Source organism: Physcomitrium patens, chromosome 1 (assembly GCF_059467195.1).
Source record: "Physcomitrium patens ecotype Gransden chromosome 1, ASM5946719v1, whole genome shotgun sequence".
NCBI classification, from domain to species: Eukaryota; Viridiplantae; Streptophyta; class Bryopsida; order Funariales; family Funariaceae; genus Physcomitrium; species Physcomitrium patens.
Window position 1 is genome coordinate 23,891,934 of NC_143410.1, and position 13,202 is coordinate 23,905,135.

At 40.3% G+C, this 13,202-nt stretch overlaps 2 protein-coding genes across 2 annotated transcripts; one reads left to right on the forward strand and one right to left on the reverse strand.

The window, feature by feature from the left end:
* Positions 1 to 447: 447 nt before the first annotated feature.
* LOC112290113 (uncharacterized) lies at positions 448 to 3,667 on the forward strand. The gene is made up of 5 exons (XM_024536075.3): positions 448 to 969; positions 1,789 to 2,352; positions 2,507 to 2,885; positions 3,043 to 3,120; positions 3,251 to 3,667. The coding sequence occupies exons 1-5, from the start codon at positions 965 to 967 to the stop codon at positions 3,299 to 3,301; spliced, it is 1,077 nt and encodes a 358-aa protein (XP_024391843.1). The 5' UTR covers positions 448 to 964; the 3' UTR covers positions 3,302 to 3,667.
* A 6,439-nt stretch (positions 3,668 to 10,106) lies between these two features.
* On the reverse strand, positions 10,107 to 13,181 carry LOC112279789 (cytochrome P450 72A397). Its single transcript, XM_024514481.3, has 4 exons — positions 12,390 to 13,181; positions 11,905 to 12,225; positions 11,471 to 11,730; positions 10,107 to 11,286 (listed from the first exon to the last, which is right to left on the reverse strand). The coding sequence occupies exons 1-4, from the start codon at positions 12,633 to 12,635 to the stop codon at positions 10,383 to 10,385; spliced, it is 1,731 nt and encodes a 576-aa protein (XP_024370249.1). The 5' UTR covers positions 12,636 to 13,181; the 3' UTR covers positions 10,107 to 10,382.
* Positions 13,182 to 13,202: the final 21 nt, after the last annotated feature.

The window sequence follows — 13,202 nt, forward strand, 5'->3', positions numbered from 1 at the left end:
GGACAACGGACATAAACGAAGCGACGACAGTTTGTATGCAATGCATGGAAACTGCAGGAGTTTAGCAAGCAGACAGAACGATCTAAGCTAAAGGCCCCTAAGCTACGTATGAAATCAGAGAAAGGTCACTCACCACAAACTGTGGGGATGGTCAGCATGATGCACGCTCCACCAGTTGGAATCCTAAATCCTTAAAACCCCAAAAATCCCTTCAATCCAGCCTGCAGCAGAGCATGATTTGGCGACGACGGAGGGGTCATCGCGAGGTTGTGGACGACGTCCCGCGGATTGTGACGTCCCGAAGGACGTTGTTCGGGATGTCAATAGAGATCATATCGTCGGCTCTGGCGGTCATGAACAATAGGCTTCATGACCGCCAGAGCCGACGACCAGAAAGGTTTCGAACCATATTTGTGGTGTGATGGGGATGAAGGCCATACTTCCGACGGACAGAAGCTCTGGCTCCTCAGCCTTCTCTGCTTGGGCTCCCGTGCCAGAACAAATGTGCTTCGTTTCTCAGGCTTCAAGTCATTGATGAAGCGCACATGTGCAGTAGTAGTGGCGATAGGTGTGCAATGCTTTTGATAGAGCTCTGGACTGAAGTAGTGGTGTAGCAATTCTTCTTTTGCGGCGTTCTGAGCGCGCTTCAGCTTGTTCTGAGCTATCACGAGGTGCCATGTAGGTGTGAGGCAGGAGATTGTGTTTGTGAGATTTTTGTGAGTGTAGTGGGAAGCAGGAGAAATTTGACGAAAGTAATGAAGCGGTGCAGTGTCTGAAATTGTGGAGAGGATTTTCGGTTCCACTGATGCGAGAATTGCAGGAGTCTTAGGGGAGTGGATGAAGATAGTGGTGAGAAGAGGTGGATTGGAAGGCGATGGTATTTTTCTTGTGATTAATGCTGCTCATACGACAGCTCCTTGCGGGCGATCGGGGTTTGGAGTCGCGGTAGTCGTCACCAGTTACGATGAGGTTGGCTCGCTAAAGTATTTTACGTTGTTTACACTCCAGATTTCGGGGGAGTTTCAGGCTGTTCCGAAATAAAAACCTGTGGCGGTCGTTAGGATTTTTCTCTTCTGTTGAGCGCGTCATCGTGACAATGAAGACCTTAGCGCCTTTCTTTGCTGTGAATAGGTTTTGAGAATCTTGTTGTGTAGTGAGCGAGGATCTCGTGTCACGAATGTGGTGTGCTGTTGTGCGCCACTGAACGATGCAGTACGAATTCTTGCGTCGCGAGGTTGTGTAGTACGAACTGTAAGAGATTTCCGACGAGCGCGCCACTCAATGTCTATTTCACACTGTCTTTATTTGTGAAGTCTTGCTTTTGGAACGTGCTGCTGCACAGGATGCAGACTTCGAAGTCGGATTTGTTGTAGATCCTTCAGGAGTCTGTGTTTGGATAGATCTGTTCTTAATCTTCGCTTGATTGAAAGTGTGGACGGTCCTGAAATCTTGGAGTTACGTCGAATCCTCACAGATATTCTTTTACAACTTGCTGGAATTACAAAATCTTGTTGGAGGCGCTTGGCGCAACGGACGTTTTGTCTCTTACCTGAGTGTTTTTATTGTTGAGAGAAATGTCTATGAGTTCTTTCCGATCGTATGTGTGGTTCCACTTCGTACAGAATGGTTTACCATTCTATGGAAACCGTTACTGAAATGTCTTTAGAACGTACTTTTAGTTTTAGTCATAAGGCTCAGTACCTTCTACCTCGAAATTGGAAACGCTAGATGTTGCTCCTGATTTCCAATCCAGTGCGTCGTACTGAAAACTTTTTTCCTGATACGCAGACAACAGCAGGTTGCTAGCACTGAGGGTGCGCCTTTTAGTGTTGCAAGAAAGGCCAGCAGTAGAAACGGTCGAAGAGAAGAATCTGCTGATGACGAGAAACTAGGAGATTGCTTGAAGCTAGGGAATAGACGGGTTTTGGTTAAGATGCCAGGTAATAAGCTGAAAGTGACAACTGCTTCTCAACAAGCCAAGCATAGCAATGATCGTGCTTACAAAGCCCCTGAGGTTACTCAAGTTTGTGTTGAACAGAGCCAAAAAGAAGAGGTAGTAGAACAGGCCCAGAAACGATCTATTTCCGATGGAGTGAGTCTTCCGCAGTGGGGTCAGAGGAAACGGTTGCGGTTTAACAATAGAGTAGATGTCAAACCTGCCGTAGAGGCTACGACAGCCGATAAGAGAGCTGAAGCGAAGGTTGACACGAAGGTGGACATCAAGGCTATTTCGAGAGTAGTTAGAGGAGCGGTTAAAGCAGAGAAGAGTGCAGGAGTTCTTGTGGCGAGAATTAAAGGACCAGTTGCTTCTAAATCTTCAGCACCTAAACTAGCCACTGGGAACACCAAAAGGTAGGTGTTGTAAAGAATTGTGAAGCGCGTTTCATCAAAATCAATGGGTGCATTCTTTCGCAAATTAGCAGCTAAACTATGATCGAGTTGAGTTGCTTCGGAGATTGTGCAACTTTTTTTTCTTTGACTGAAACTCTTTCCTTTTGTATTACAGAGATGCTGAGGGGACTGGAGCCACATGTGCTGCACGGAATTCTAACAACCATGTTCCGATCAGTCTTGAGTGCGAAGCCAATACTGTTCGAACTACGGAGTTGCACTCGGATCAACCACTAGTAAATCCTGAGACGGCCTCTATTGCCCCTGCCGAATCTCCTGCAACTCAATCTGCTGTCAGTGCGAGAACAGACGATAATGTGCACCAAGATAAGACAACTGCACCTGGAAAAGTAGACATGGATTTGTTCCAATGGCCAAAGTTTTTAGTATCCTTGTCACGAAAAGAAAAGGAGGATGACTTTTTTGCTGTTAAGGGTTCTAAGCTCCCAGTTCGACCTAAAAAGAGGTCGAAGTTTCTGGAGAAGACCGTAACCGTAAGTGGTCTTTTGCCTTGACTTCTTCTTAATGAATAAGTGTTGAAGCTTACTCTTCAGCTTCATTGTATACTCTGTCAAACCTGAAATACACGTCTGTTTTTCATTTAAAATTGTCTGTATGACTAACTTCTGACAATTTTCTTGCACGATTCAGTCCATCAGTCCTGGAGCATGGCTTTGTGATATTACGAGGGAGCGCTATGAAGTAAAAGAAAAGAAGGCCATCAAGAAGGTGGGTTATCAATTCAGTTTCGTTTGTGGTTAGTTAGTTTTGGAATATGCTGTGCAACGTCAACTAGGTCTGGGCTTGAGCATGTTTACTGTAACGAAGAATTCTAACGATTTTCTTGGTTCACATGCAGAAGCCGAGGGGTCTTAGGGCTATGGGTAGTGCAGACAGTGATACAGATTAGCTTCAAGAGCCGTTAGTTGTGGCTGCCTTTCTTACTTTCACTTTGAAAAGTGAAAGTAAAGGTATAGATTGCTTATTGATTCTTTCGAGGACATGCTATTTGTCTAAATATGGAAAGCCAGTCCTTATGACATTAGACTAGGTTGTGACTGCCCATGATCTTTAATCTTATGAAGACCAAACCTAAAGCTGACATGAATTGACACTCTCGATTATATCTTAATTCGATGCTGTTATAGATGTAGTTTTTACTCAAAGGCAATGTACAGTTTAGATTTGTTGAGAAATGTCAATATTGAAAACTGATGTTACCCTGCATACTTCAATATAATTTGTAGTTAGGTTCCATAGCCTTATCGCCGTACAATATCTGCATATAGCCTATAATTCAATAGTAACTTGTTTGTCACTTTTGGAACCCCTGAAGGTGAGTATGTTGCATTGGTATTTTTCGTGTCTCAATTTTTCATTTCATTTGACCTCGATATACTTGTCCGCATACCTCATCTGTTTCATAACGTAAATCGGGGTCATGGTTCTTACCTTCAGGAGCAGTGAAGAGTTGGCAAGGACATCTGTTTTTAGCGACCATATTTGAGATAAACTGAGTTGTGTTGATGTAGATATTTTGTGCATATTAGAACATTTCTTATCACGTGAGTCCTTGCATTACTCTTGCGTTCCTGAATGTGTCTCTGGAAACGGCATTATTACTGACGGGTTAATGTTCACTGCTGACCTTGCGTAAGTCATGATCATACGTTTATTTAGTTGAAATTAACCTGCGATTCATACATGTAAGAACCAGAATGTGAATACGATGTCGTTCGTGTCACAATCTCAAGTTAGGCACGCGTGCTCAGTCACGGTACCTAATAGTCTACTTTAGCTCATCTGTGAATGCGAATAGTTGCATGTGCAGTGATGTTTGTATTCCTTACTGATGCTCCTCAGTGAACAATTTTTCTCCCCTATAGTAGGTCATCGAAGTTCTCAATGTCCCTCTAACTTGGTTAGAAGTAACAAATTGTTCGAATTTACTAGGAGGGGATACAGTAAAGGGCCTATATTCATACATGTTAATTTGAAGGTTGCTATAATCCCTGCTTAGAGAGTTTATCTTAATTTGCTGAGTTTAGGGGATTAATTCTTTGAAAGTAATTGGTAATCTCACATTACTCACATTAACAAATAATCAAATTATTATTAACCACAAGTTGAAATTAAGAGACTTGACATGGAATTTTCCTCATGTTGATGCTCTTTTCCATTAAAAGAGAATAAAAATTGGGTTGTATTTATTATTAACCATGTAAATCCTTAAAACAAACATTGCAGACTCACTATTATCTTTTCATGCTTCTGAACTTAAAAGCAGGACACTAACATTTGTTATTTGTGAAGGTTGATATTAATATTACTATTATTATTCCTGAACTTTCACAAATTTGCAACAAACACCCACCAAAATTTGAAGAAAAAGATTGTGCATGAAAATCTCAAGCATGACGCCCAAAGTTCACTCATCCAATGAAGCGGAGCACACCCACCCCTAGAGCAGCTTAAGAAAGGGGGGGGGGGGGCAGAGCATGAGAAATCCCATTACTATTCTCATTCTGAAAATACTCAACACTAATAGTAAAATATTAGAATTACTGTTAATAATAGGCACAGTCTCGGCACCAGTGGGGGCCGTGGAACCCAGCTCCGCCCACTGTCCGCCCGCAGTGGCGACGGAGGAAGGGATCCCACTGTGAGCCCGCAATCCCACTTGGATTTCGGCACACTTTTGTGGAAGCAAGCGTCACCCTGCGTTGCTTCTTCTCGGTCGAAGCTCTTCTGCATGACTCCAGCACCCATTATAACCAGCAGATGCGCCGAGTCTACCAGACCTGGACATTAGGACGCGGCGCTCGTTGATCCAACTGCAACAACGCCGTGTGTGTGTGCGTGTGATTTGGACAGGATTCTGAACTCCATGAGTTTGAGTTGCATGAGAGTTTAGTCGTGTCGAGGATTGGTGATTGTGCGTGGAGCTGAGCCGCCGCGAAAGGATGCTGTAGGGGTCTTTGATTGGGTTGGGGTGAGTTTCGAGTGGTGGGCACCATGGCGCCGTTTGAAATGAAGGCACTGGGTACTATTCTCCCGTTTGCCATTGGTTTTCTGATTGGCGTGTTGTGCATTTGTCGACACAAGATATTTCTTTGGAGTTTGAGAGGGAAGAATGAGCCTGAGCAGCCGGCAGCGGCGGCTGCTGCTGCTACAGCTGGAGGTCCCGCATTGCAGCCAGGCGCTCCAGCACATTTGAAGAACGTTAGCATTGACATCGACAAGTATGAGGCCCCTCCGACTGTGAGGCGGGCAATCGGGGCGCGGAGTCGGAATCCGAAGCCATTCTGGTGACTAACCCAGCTCGGAAGGGTCGCAAATCTTCCTCTGGATGATCTATCAAGGTTCCATCATTTATTTATTTCTCTTAATCTGTTTAATCATCGCAGACGAAGTCATTAAAAACCATGTTTCAGCGTCCGCGTCTGGTCCGGACCAGTGCGAAGAAGACCAGCTGTGGGTAGTAGTTGCAAACCTTCTTCCATTGTCTTTCAGATCATCCCCTCTTTCACTTCAAGTCGGGGTGGTCGACACTTACGGTTCAGATCCGACATCTCCATCGATCAAGCTGATTTGCTCTCAGTCGTCTGTTTCCAGCCTAGCTTCTGGCTTTGAAGGACGACGGTTTCGCTGAACTGGATGAATTCACAGGTTGTGCTTTCCTGTAGGAGAGGACCTTTCTGGAGAAACGGAATCTCTCAGTATGGTGCATTGGGAAGCATTACCAGATTAGAGTAGGTTCTCCGAAATACAAAAACCAATTCTCACCAGCACAGCAATGGGTACAGTATTTGTAATTTGGAAGCGGTTATTTACTTAATTGAGTTTTTTTCTGTAGCTGTGTGCATATCTTTCTGATCTTTTTGAAGGACCTGTTGTAAACTGCTCCAACACGAAGTTTTAGGGGAAGTATCTCAATGCAGCCCCATGGAACCTTTGGCAAACCAATGGAACCCCATTTCTTGTATATGGGATGCTACTGTTATCTACTTGGATTGCTGTGTCACTTGAGATGTGTGCATTCAAACAACACACAACCTCATTCCATTGCGAGTTCTCGATAACATAGGGCATCGCTAGAAGATATTTCTTCTAGAACTTCAAGCTGTAGAGGAAATAGCCGGTCTAGATTTCAGGGATGGAGACAAACAGAAAGGCTGCGATTGTTGCTTCAATTTCGCACTTCATCTTGTCTTGTTTCTGTGTCTATTGTTGTCGTTAGCTATTCACTTTGTATGAATGGCGAGTCACGGAATCTAATGAGCGAATAATCTGGTAACAGCACACGTTTGTCCGTCAAGCCTCAATAAGAAAATCGCAACCAAATTTCGGCTCCTTCGACCTTTTTCCAAGAAAATGACAACAACGTAAAAGGATATGGAATAATAACATGTCAAGTTGTAAAACACTTGTCTACTTCATCGCGAAAGGATGTCATGCAAATGACGTCTGCACGATAACAGTAATGACTCATGTGGCTAATTGTGTCCGAAACCATTCGAGAAGTCAATTTGCTCAAGATAACAAGCAGAAAATTCACAGCTGGGGCTCCTTTTTCATCGAAAGTTGAAGATGAAAGATGCAATATCCAAGTTGTGGAACAATGTGGAAACTACCTTCTTTACTAACGTTTCAAGGAAAGTTTTGAACTACCTGCCGAACATACTTTAATTACATAAATAATTAATTTTTTCATTCTTGTTTCATTCTTGATGCAACCTACGATGATACCATCACCAAATTTAAGTAAATTAATACATCACCAATCTTATATGTATTATAATTGGAAAAAATTATTGTATAAATAACACTCTAATTTTATTGTTGGTTAGTTAACAATTTGCATGATTTTTTTCTTAATTACCAAGAAATTATTTAATATTATATAGAGGATTATATCTTTTAAATAATTTTTTGAATATAAATATGGCATTTTATAATTTTATTGTGTTTAGGAATATTTTTAATATATTATTTATTATCTATGGTAATTTCATAATATTTTATTGTCAATTCATGGTCATACTTGATAGAAGAATAAATATTACTAAGAAGTCAAATCTTATTTGTAGTATTTTCATTACTTAGTTTAGACATATTTTTATGTACACATATCTATTCTATTTGCTTACAAGTATGCCAAAAGTACCAAGAAAAAAATTTTATTTTTATTATTTTTTATTATTTTATTTTATATGAATTATTTTAATATATATATATACATATACATATACATATACATACATACATATATACATACATGTATATACATACATGCATACATACATACATATACATACATATATATACATACAAATATATTTTTGTGTGTATATTAAATTTATAAATAATCTATATAAATTGTATACTAAATGTTAAATCCATGAATAATATTTTCAAACATATTATACAATAAATTTAGTTTATAATAAAATTGTAGATTTTCTCAAGTGACTTATAATTGCAATATGATAAACCATTTTTTTTTTTAAAATAAAATGTTATATAAATATGTTTTTAAGTTTTTTTTTCTTATTTAAACATATTTTTAATAAATATGACATAATAAAATTTTTATAATGCAATATTTTGTAATAAATAACCTCACATTAGAATCTCCATCTTTTAATAAACACAAATTTTTTCTCATTGTTTTATTATAGAAGTTTTTATAGTCACAAATGACATTGGGATTTGAAATTTTTTTGATGACAATTTTTGAGGCTTATATTGTTCTTTTATTGAGAAGTGGTTTGCAATTTTGTATGATTTTTATTAATGATAATTTTACAAGGAGATAAAAATAATTAATATAATTAAAATTACTTTATTAGAATTAAATTTGTATAGAATTTACTTAGAGATAATTTTAAAGTTAAAAAAATAGTTCAAATCAAGTATCCTACATAAATCCAAAAACATAATTAAAACAAAAGTAGATTCATAGAAAGATAAAACAAAATTAAAATTATAATCTACTTCATTTTTTCTTATAGTTTTTTATTTGGTGTTTATGATTTTATTTAAAGTTTAATTTTTATGGCTTCTTTATTGGTTTCTATTGGGATGTTCAAGAGGTTTTCCTCATTCATATTATTTTATCTATTATTATTATTATTATTATTATTATTATTATTAAGATAATATAACGTATTTAAAAAATAGATATTTTTTTTTAATTTTCGAATTTTTTAATTCTCTTTTATTTTATAGAAATGTTGAAATATAAAAATATATATGGATAAATTTTACACATATTAGGAAAAAAATGTAATAAAATTTCTTGAAGCAGCAAACATCAATGCTAGACATGATTTAACATAGAACGTGTTGCATAGAAGTAAAGGCATTTCTTTACGCTTATTAATTTCATCCAATTCTTATTTGAAGAAGAAGTGATTAATACAACACAATTCTAAAAAGAAATCTAATAAAGATGACAAGGAACTTTTTGAAATGAGGCCCAATTCGACAATCAAATAAAGTTGTAATATGCTCCAAAATAACTCCATAACCCATCAAAATTTAAAAAGTAAATCTGATTGTGTATCACTTTGGCTAGTTGCTCTTCCATCCACCTTAGTATCTAAGCTGTTTCGTTCGGTAATTTACCACACATAATCAGGTGTTCATCTATTTTGTGTCAGAAAAAAAAAAAAAAAAAAAAAAAAAGACAAAAAGAAAAAACTGCTTCAATTGTTATGCAGTACTTTTGTGCTCAACAGCACAGGCATCCTCTAGGAATGATACAATTGAGAAATAGCAGATCTACATGTGGATTATGAAGAGCAATTGCTCTATGCAATAGTCATAGAGATACTTTTGAGTAGCTTCAAATTCTTGCAATTTACTCTTCCAAAAGTTCAGAGGAAAGGCTCGTCCATTCTTCGTAACAGTATGTTGAGGATTTTGAGTAATAATTCCATTTTTCTGATGACTGAAACATATTTTTTGTATTTGTAGGTAACCATCTCTTATCCCAGGTAGATGACCGGAGCTATTAACTTGATCCTGGTTTCAGGATTTGCCGCCTGTGGTTTTCGACCACTACCACAAATACCTCAGCAAACAGATTATTACATAGGACGGCCCCAACTGTCCAGAATGGTTAGAATTGCAAGCGAAGCTGTTTGATGAAAAGTCTTGACTTGTTTGGAGGTGTGTTGAGTTCGCAGCAGTTCACAATTCTGAGGTGAAGGATCGAGTAGAATGGTTTCTCTAGGATTTCCTGGTCCCGAGTTAAGGTGTTTGATATCAATTCAATAACAAAGAAATAGTGGATGTGCTAAGAGTGCAGTGTTTCACTTAGATTATATAAAATAGTCGTGTGGGTATTATTGATCAGATTCAAGAGTTAGAGCATCGTGAAAGAGCATGACCAGTATCAATTTTTGCGAGCTGCAACATAAGAGGAGGTGTCGATGGTGGCTTCAAAGCAGAGTGAGATCATTCCCGCTTCTCAGGAGCTGGTCACGACTTCAAAGCAGCATCATCTTTATGCTGCACCACAGGCCATGAGAGGTTGCGTCAAGCCTGTGGCTCATCGATAGTCTGAAATGAGAAACAATCCTTGGATCAATTTTTACTCTCGCCAGAAGCGTTATGCGATCCTTTTAATTTCCCTGAAATCAAGATACTGCCCTCACCACTAAGTGTGCAAGGCCAACCAACAAAAACCATCAATGCCTCAGTAAAAATACTTCAGAATGCTCGACGTACTGCTGGTGATTACCTTTAGCAACTATCAACAGTGATATAAAGCCACCGATGGCCAATACCTATCAATACAAAACACAACACTCTCCAAATTCCAGGAGTGTGCCGTTCAGAAATAGAATATTGAATAAACCTATCACCTAAGCTTGAATAGTTCGAACATTGAATTGCAAGAAAGGTGCTGTGCTATGTATCATAATTGAACTGGAAACCTTGATATCACCAAGGCCCAAAAAGAAATCGAACTCCACAGGCCTTCACTTTTCTATCTTTTCCAATACCACGGGCATGCCAAATTCTGGCATCATGGTCAGTGTAACATCAGGGCTATGGCGGTAACTTGTACTGAGCTTCCAACTAAACAAGGGTAACATGACTGCTAACACAGCCTTGGCCTCAGAAAGAGCTAGAGTTTGGCCGATGCACGTTCTAGGGCCAGCTCCAAAAGGTAAAAATGCCAACGGGTTTCCACAAGCCCCACTTATGCCATTCCCAAACCTTGCTGGAGCAAATTCATCAGCGTTATCTCCCCATATAGTCCTATCCCTGTGTAACACTGCAACTGGTATAACTATCTCCAAACCCTCTGGTATTAGAAGATCCGGTCCGACTTTGTTATCTTTTATACACATCCTACCTATGAGAGGAACTGGAGGGAACAGCCTCAAGGACTCCAGCAATATCATGCCAAGCAATTTCAGATGACTCAATACTTGCGGTTCTACAACACCACCGGGACAAAACTCCTCAACTTCAGCTCTCGCACGCTTCTGCCAAAGTGGGTGCTTCGCCAGCAGGTAGATGGTCCATGTGAGCAAGCTGGCTGTGGTTTCATGACCTGCGAGAAGGACTGTAAGAGCGTTGTCAAGGAGTTGCTTCTCAGTAAGCCTCGTCATCTCAGCTGCTCTTTTTCTTTTCTCACTTATGGTCTGATCTGGAGCTTCGTTAAGCGCCTTCTTGGCGCCTTCTTCCGAATGTCCAATGTTGTCAACAGCGCCTATTATCACGTCCAGCAAGTCATGCCTATCAGAGACCGTTTCAGCAGCTCCTGAATGATGAGAGTTTCTTCTGGCACTGATGATGCGCCCCATGTAAGTCCTAAGCCATTTTGCTTCAGCCGCAATGCCCCTAGAGACAAGGTGTTTCCTCTGAACATAGCGTCTGCTTGAAACCACCGCCAATTAACTTTACGATAAAGTCGGAATAAGCAAGCAAAGTCGGAATTGATGTTCTCATTAGATCCTCAGAGCGAAACGTCTGAAAAAATTGTAAAGAAATCGATAACAGTGCTAATTAAAAGTTGTACACGTAAATTACTAGATTGGAGAAGGAAAGGCAAACTTACAAAGATGTTGGAAAAGTAGCAGGAGGGCCGAAAACAAGCTCTCGGCAATACAGGAGGTATCGGTTAAAGCTTCCAATGACCGAGGCGGCCTCCGAAGCCCCACCGATTTCTTCTGTCCCAAAGGCAGTTTTTCCAATTACATCCAAGGTCAACTCAGCGAACTTTTGGTACATATCTAGCTCACTATACCCATCATTAAGCTCTCTTGACCACTTTTCGACAGCAGAATGGGCACAGTCGATCATTGTCGGTATTTTGCTCTGCCATACACAAAAAGACCTCATCAGGCTTGTGAAGATGACACACTGGGAAAAAAAATAAGGTTTCACCTGGAGCATGCTCAAATGTTGCCAGTCGTGAAATTGCACAAAGGGGAGGAAGATCTCAGATTGCAGCTATTTGTACACAGGAGAATTCACACAGAACACTGTTACCTTCACTTCCTTAGTATGGAAAGCTCCAGTAAATAGCGACCGTTGTGGAGACCAAGTGCTACCGCTGGAGGCAAAGATCCCGTCTCCAAGAACCCCCAGCTTTCTGATATGGAGGGGCTTACTGTAGGATTCTGAATTTGCGATCAAAATGTCCTTGATCAATGGAGGATCGGCGATGCTCAATCTAACTGTTCTACCTACGGTGAAGTAGAAGGTTGAACCATGATTTCTGTAGCAGTTGGTCACTGCGGTCAACCTATCTTCGTCTTCAACTTCGTCGTTATCCTGCTTCTGAACACGTCTATTTCTTCCGCTAAGCACCTTAGAGGACAAAATATCAAAAACTAAAGCATCAGTTCCTTTAATAAACAACTCTCTCTGTAAAATCGCGTACAATTATAGAATTTATGTGCTCCGTCTAATTAGAGAAAGAAAGTACATGGAACACGAAAACTGAAGCAGCGAGTATTAATATGTATATACACCTCATCGATTGCTGGCATCTGACCAACGAAAGGCACGAAGGGGAAGCCCTTGATTCCCTGCCTCTTGCACAATTCAATTAGCATCAGAGGGTTCCATAACCACTCCTTCACAATGAAACCGAGCCCTAGCGTTAGTGCCCCTCCTAATATCCAAGTAAGGATCGTGATGATGGTCATTGTGTGCAACAGCGCCGGCGCCAGTGCCAACTTATTTGCAGCATATAAAATTGCTACCGCCAACGGCATTCACATCTTACTGGTCCTGGCCATGTGCAATTTGACATGCCAAGCTCCGATTGTGAAAACGTTAAGTCTAACTTATCGTCTGCTCCTATCAAAAAATTAGTATCAACTACCGACCACAAAATTCTGACCAAAATTTCAAACCCTGATCGATCACACAACTCGGAGTGTTAACATTCCCTGCACCCACAGAAAGTTGCGGCCAAAATTCCACAAAAACATCAAACCAGCTCTCCAGACAGATCCTCCGCAACCACCGACCTGGTTTGCCCTCAATCACTCCAATTTTCTCTCCCAATCCATGATCAGCATCAGACTCTGCTCAAAATAAGCTCAAATTTTACACCATCCCCTCTAGGGCCAACAAATTTGCGCCAAAAGATCAATCATCAACCTCCGACGTCCCCGAGATAAATCTCAGGACTGATTAGAACGTGCAAGATGCGCCACGCGGCGAAGTCAAAAACCCACAGTTCCACCTGGCGGTATTTCAGCCATCCGCAGCTCCTTTCCCCCCAAAAAAACCTCGTCACACTAACACCCACAGGTGATGTAGTGGGTAAGGTATTG